Source organism: Sinocyclocheilus anshuiensis, unplaced genomic scaffold, assembly GCF_001515605.1.
Source record: "Sinocyclocheilus anshuiensis isolate Anshui unplaced genomic scaffold, SAMN03320099.WGS_v1.1 scaffold455, whole genome shotgun sequence".
NCBI classification, from domain to species: Eukaryota; Metazoa; Chordata; class Actinopteri; order Cypriniformes; family Cyprinidae; genus Sinocyclocheilus; species Sinocyclocheilus anshuiensis.
The window spans coordinates 448111-454705 of record NW_015552560.1 but is presented as its reverse complement, the minus strand read 5'-3'; the positions used below and the strand labels follow the sequence as shown (position 1 = coordinate 454705).

Genomic DNA, 6595 nt, shown 5'->3' with positions numbered 1-6595 from the left:
CAGAAACAGAGAAACAAATAGAGACATAATTAGCGTAGCTGCTGTTCCAACCAAGCAAAATTGATTTGTTTAACCCAAACTAAAGAATAATAATGTGCATTTGATCAGATATAACTGCAGTACAAGATTATGAGATGCATTATTTGAATGCTTGGCTAAAGAGATGTGTCTTTAATCTAGATTTAAACAGAGAGAGTGTGTCTGAACCCCGAACGTTATCAGGAAGGCTATTCCAGAGTTTGGGAGCCAAATGCGAAAAAGCTCTACCTCCTTTAGTGGACTTTGCTATCCTAGGTACTACCAAAAGTCCATTAGGCCACGACTTGATGACAATTCTTCATCAGTTAGGAACCTAGGTGTGCTATTTGATAGCAATCGTTCCTTTGAAAGCCACGTTTCTAGCATTTGTAAAACCACACTTTTCCATCTTAAAAATAAATCAAAATTATGACCTATGCTCTCAATGTCAAATGCAGAAATGTTAATTAATGTGTTCATGACATCAAGATTAGATTATTGTAATACTTTATTGGGTGGTTGCTCTGCGCGCTTAACAAACAAACTCCAGCTGGTCCAAAATGCAGCAGCTAGAGTTCTTACTAGAACCAGGAAGTATGACCATATTAGCCTGGTTCTGTCAACTCTGCACTGACTCCCTATTGAACAACAAATACATTTTAAAATCTTGCTAATTACTTATAAAGCCCTGAATGGTTTAGCACCTCAGTGCTTGAGCAAGATCTTATTGCATTATAGTCCTTCACATCCACTGCGATCTCAAAACTCTGGCAATTTGATAATACCTAGAATATCAAAATCAACTGCGGGCGGCAGATCCTTTTCCTATTTAGCTCCCAAACTCTGGAATAACCTACCTAGCGTTCGTTGTTCAGAAGGCAGAGACACTCTGTCAGTTTAAATCTAGATTAAAGACCTATCTCTTTTACCTGGCATACACAATACACAACCACATTTCTACAATTCAAATCCTTTGAAGGATTGTTAGGCTGCATTTATTAGGTCAACAGGAACCAGGAACACTTCCCATAACAACCGATGTACTCGCTACATCGTAAGAAGAATGGCATCTACGCTAATATTAGTCCGTTTTATTCTTATTCAGAGGTCACCGTATCTGCCCAGATCCAGTCCATATCCAGATCAGATGGTGGATCAGCACCTAGAGATGACCTCTACAGCCAAGTCAAGTCACCTTTATTTATATAGCGCTTTTAACAATACAGATTGTGTCAAAGCCCTGAATGTCAGTGGAGACCATGTCAACTAGATGAGCCCCAAAGACAGATCCCCTGAGAAGACCTCATCAAATAGACGACCATCGACACAAGACCACGAGAACCAGACGAGTCCTCTACAAAATTCTGTCGTCAGTTGCAGTCTGGATTTAAACCATTCTGGTTTCGTCTGGCAAGAGGCTGAGCCTGGTTTCTCTCAAGGTTTTTTCTCCATTTCTGTCACAGATGGTTCCTTGCCGCTGTCGCCTTTGGCTTGCTTAGTTGGGGACACTTAATTTCTGGCAATATTGTCGACTTGATTGCACAGATACTATTTAAATTTAACTGAGCTGGACGATGACATCACTGAAAAATTGAATGTATATACTGTCCTTGGATTGACACACTATTTTCTTGTTTAATACTGTAAAGCTGCTTTGACACAATCTGTATTGTATAAAGCACTATATAAATAAAAGTGACTTGACACCATTTAAGAATGAATCACTGGTCTAGGAGGGAACTGAATTGCCTCCCACATCCACTAGACGGAGACAAATGCATTTGGGTTCGATAGTACACATGACACAAGCACCATAGCAAACAACATATTTTGTGGTTATTATAGTTTTAATTTCAGAATTCATACTGTGTCTGTCTTGATAGAAAAAAAAAAGTCAATACAAAAAGACAGCTTGATTTTAAAGTGCAATTATTGTTCATACAAATAAGTATGAAGTTGATCAAATTTCATCAATCCTGTAAGCATCTTGTGGAATTACAAATTACAATCGGGGGGGAAAATACTCTCTAAACTATTTAAACCATAAGGGTGGGCGAGGGGTGGTATATTTTCAATGTAATCTCCTAAATTCATCTGCGACTAAGCTGCTTTTTAAAGGCCTTCAGGGACTTTGCCATCATGGGCGCCACTCCTGTGAACATACAAGACAAGCACTTACAAAAAAACAAGCAAAATCACTGAGCAAAACAATTAGAGCATTTGGAAGCAACTCTTATAAAACATGTAATCTAATGATTTAAAATAAAACATTTCTAGAATTGTATAAATAAAGCTGTAAATAAAATCTGATGTCACACAGCTTTACCGTTAACCGTTACAGTGGTTTAACTGTTGGAAATGTGTGATAAAGGTCTCTCACTCAAATATGCAAACCAGATAAACTAGCAGATGCTAATATTGTGCTGTTTTGAGCTACTATTACAATTACAAATACTATAATTATTGGAATACAGATTGACAACTGCTGAGTAAAGTGTGGTATTTAGAGGCACAATTGATTACATGTGAAAACTCACTTTTAAACTTTCTGGGGTCTTGGGCTTGGCCAGAGTTGTTCGTGGAGGGTTTTGAAGGCTCACTGAAGCCAGATCTTCCCCGATTCTCACTGGGTTTCACACTACTGTGGGGTGGAGTGATAGATTTTCTTTGAATGATATTTGTCTGCACAGTGACTATTCAGTGACAATGGAGGAGGAAAAACCCTTTGTTTTCAGTTCACTGAAATGGAGTTATATCAAGATCACTTACTTTCCACTCGCTAAAAAAAAAAAGGGTCCAATGAACTATACTCATATGAAGGAATTTTCCATATTGATTTTTGACAAATGCATTGTGTTGCATTTTAGGGTTAAAAGGAAATGTCCGTAAATAGAAATTAAAAATTGCTGACAACATGCTCATCTTCTGGCTATACAAGATGTAAATGAGTTTGTTTCTTCATAGAAACAGATTTGGAGAAATTTAGCATTACATCACTTGCTCACACTGGTGAGCAAGTGATGGAATGCTGCATTTCTCCAAATCTGTTCTGATGAAGAAACAAACCAATCTATATCTTAGATGGCCTGTGTAATTTTTTTGTTTTTGGGTAAACAATTACTATAACAAATGTCCCTGCAGAAAAGTACCTTTCCCATTTTTCTACTGATTTTTTTCTTACACTGCATGATGATATTTACACAGTTGTTTTGTTAATTCTATAACTGTGATGCAAGTACACACAGCTGGCTCTTTCACCAAAAGGGCTGATTGTGGCCCTTCCAGCCTAATCTGGTCTGAACTGACCTGGGTCTGACTGTTGGGTGAGGTAGTGTCACGGGGCCGGCTGTGCCGTGAATCTCCTGCTGGATCCTCACATTTCTAGGTGGCTTAGCAGCTGAGTGAATAAACGCCATTTTCACCTGCCTACCTAAAAGAGAAAAACAAAAGCACAAAACATTAAGTGCAACTTAGGCGTCAACAGAGTTTCAAAGCAAAGTGTGAGAGCGCAGTTAAAGCTGTTGGGGTGGTGGGAGGAAAAAAAAAAAAAAAAAACTGACATTTTGGATTTGGATGGCAATAAAATCATAGATTAGTCCCTGTAAATGTAGAAATTTCCTTACATCCCCATGAGAAAAAACTACTGTCCAAATAGGGCTATATACAGCATTATATGGGGTAATATGTACTTCCACAAACATTTTTATATCAACGCCAAGGCTTTGTATTATGATTAAATATCTGCTATACACCTCTGTGTCAGGAGAAACTGAAATGGTATTGCCTAATTTTTGAGTCACTGCTTTCTTGAATCTGCTTGGATTAAAGCTTAATGTTCCATTCAACCATTCAATTTAGAAAACACTGGACACCGTTATATTCTACATATTTCTTCTTCCAAATAAACAAAAAAATAAACAAACAAATAAATACATACACACATACATGGTTCAGATTTTAAAACGTCACGTTTGGTCTCGTGCTGTATCATGTACCTAGTCAGTTACGTGCGCTTGCTTGGCCCTTTGTTGTGAAAGTGAAAGCGAAGTGACAAGTGGCCAAGTATGGTGACCCATACTCGGAATTAGTGCTCTGCATTTATCCCATCCAAAGTGCACACACACAGCAGTGAACACACACACACACCGTGAACACACACCCGGAGCAGTGGGCAGCCATTTTTTGCTGCGGCGCCCGGGGAGCAGTTGGGATAAACAGTAAAGCATGTGATAAACAGTAAAGCATGTCCAGCTGAATTCAATTTCAGTTTTGTCAGACGGGTATAGAAAAGGTTTGTCAGCAGCCCTCATGTTAAGACCGAAGAATGTAAAGACCAGAGACTATACCTGTGCGACTCCACAGAGCAAGCATACCGACAAGGGACATAAGTACCATTTTATTCGTCCTCTTTCCTACAACTTGTTTCACTTCTGTTTCAGTTTTTATGACAGATGTTTTCCAATCTCTACTATAACTACCACTCACAAACCACGCGTCACACACTGTAGGCAGCACAATCCTGACAACCTGCTAATTTTGCCTATGTCTGCTAATACACTACTTTCTTTTTCTATCAGTCTCTGGAATTGCCAGTCTGCGGTAAACAAAAAAAAACTAAAAAAAAAAATCTATTTCTAGCCATTTAAGCCTAAACCTCATGGCCCTGACACAGAGATCAGGATCAAACCAGAGGACACTGCTACACCTGCAGCCCTCTCCAATAATTTCTCATTTTGCCACTCCCCCCGTTTGACTGGAAGAGGTGGAGGTACTGGTCTACTTGGCTCTAATCTGAAATGTAATCCTTTACCATCTCTGGGTATCAACAGCTTTGAATCTCATTCAGTTACTATCACCCACCCTCTTAAAATCCATTTTGTAGTTGTTTATTGACCCCCAGGACCACTAGGTAACTTCTTGGAAGATTTAGATGTGTTGCTCTCAAACTTTCCTGAGGATGATACTCCTCTAGTTATGCTTGGAGACTTCAACATCCACCTAGATAAACCTCAGGCTGCAGACTTCCACACTCTGCTTGCCTCTTTTGATCTCAAGAGGGTGTTAACTATGGCTACTCACAAATCAGGCAACCAACTGGACCTTATTTACACACGACACCGCTCCACTGATCATGTACTGGTTACTCCACTGCACACCTCGGATCACTTCCTCCTCACTCTTAACATCAACATGGTTCCTGACACAACACATACCCCTACACATGTCATCTTTCGATGTAACCTACGCTCTCTCTCACCCTCCCGGCTATCTGCTATAGTTTCATCTTCGCTTCCTCCTCCTAAACAGTTCTCATCACTTGATACTAACAGTGCTACTGACACTCTCTGCTCCACTCTCTGAGGCAGAAGTCTCCGAACTCATCCTTTCCAATCATCCTACTACTTGTCCGCTTGATCCTATTCCATCTCATCTCCTTCAAGCCATTTCTTCTGCAGTTGTACCTGCACTCACTCACATCATTAACACATCCCTTCACACTCGTGTTTTTCCCTCAGCATTTAAACAGGTTTGGATAACCCCACTACTTAAGACTACAGACCAGTAACCCTTCTTCTTTTCATTGCAAAAACACTTGAACGAGTTGTGTTTAACCAAGTCTCACTGTGACTTTCTCACACAGAAAAACCTCCTGGACGGCAACCAGTCTGGCTTCAGAAGTGGACATTCAACCGAAACTGCCTTGCTCTCGGTTGTTGAAACCCTAAGACTGGCAAGAGCGGCTTCCAAATCTTCAATACTTATTTTCGGAACATGCTACACAACTCCTTGTTCAAGCTCTTGTTCTGTCCAGGCTGGACTATTGCAATACTCTCTTAGCAGGTCTTCCAGCCAATTCTAGCAAACCTCTAAAACTAATCCAGAATGCGGCTGCAGGATTAGTCTTTACTAGCACTAACAATAACATTCCCTATTCTATCTCCTTGCTTTACTTTTTATTTATTTATAACAAAAAACCTTGCTACGTGTATTGCGTTAAGCTAAATTAGACTTATCACAGCACTTACATATTATTGCCCTTCTGATTAATTCTATTGTCCTCATTTGTAAGTCGCTTTGGATAAAAGTGTCTGCTAAATGACTAAATGTAAATGTAAATATAATGTAAAATGTAAAACATTTTTTCCGGGAACTAAGCAACTGAAACACATTGAAAACACACAACTAGAAACTAACTGCATCATTTAAAATGACAAATAAAGTGTAAAGTGTTCAATATGGTAATCTACATTAAAGGTGTACATTAATATGATGCGATTTCAGGTTTTCCTTTCTCTTTGGAGTGTTACAAGCTCGCCTCCGCTCACTCTAGCCACCCGCCACCGCTCACTCAAGGTGACGCTTTGTTTCGTTGTGAAAGCGAAACTACTTTGTTTGGCCTTCCAAAAATGGACACGACTAGAAATCTAGAAAACTAGAACTAGAAAAATTTCCTGATCCCGGGACAGTAACGTTAGACTACAATGCCGGCTGTTCTGACTCAAAGACTGTAAGTGCGTTTTTTATATTTAAAGAGTTTTTATATTTTATATATTTAAAGTGAGTCTTTTGGGCAGTG

The 6595-nt window shown here is 39.3% G+C and overlaps 1 protein-coding gene across 2 annotated transcripts in view; it reads right to left on the bottom strand.

Moving 5' to 3' along the window:
* Positions 1-1745: 1745 nt before the first annotated feature.
* Positions 1746-6595, bottom strand: part of LOC107664703 (transcription elongation factor B polypeptide 3-like) — a 12117-nt gene continuing 7267 nt past the window's right edge. For both annotated transcript variants that reach the window (XM_016455349.1, XM_016455350.1), the window contains exons 9-11: positions 3325-3448; positions 2556-2659; positions 1746-2170 (exon numbers count right to left, since the gene is read on the bottom strand). In XM_016455349.1, the coding sequence (XP_016310835.1) occupies positions 2109-2170; positions 2556-2659; positions 3325-3448 (290 nt within the window). In that variant the 3' untranslated portion in view covers positions 1746-2108. The remainder of the gene's footprint in view (positions 2171-2555; positions 2660-3324; positions 3449-6595) is intronic.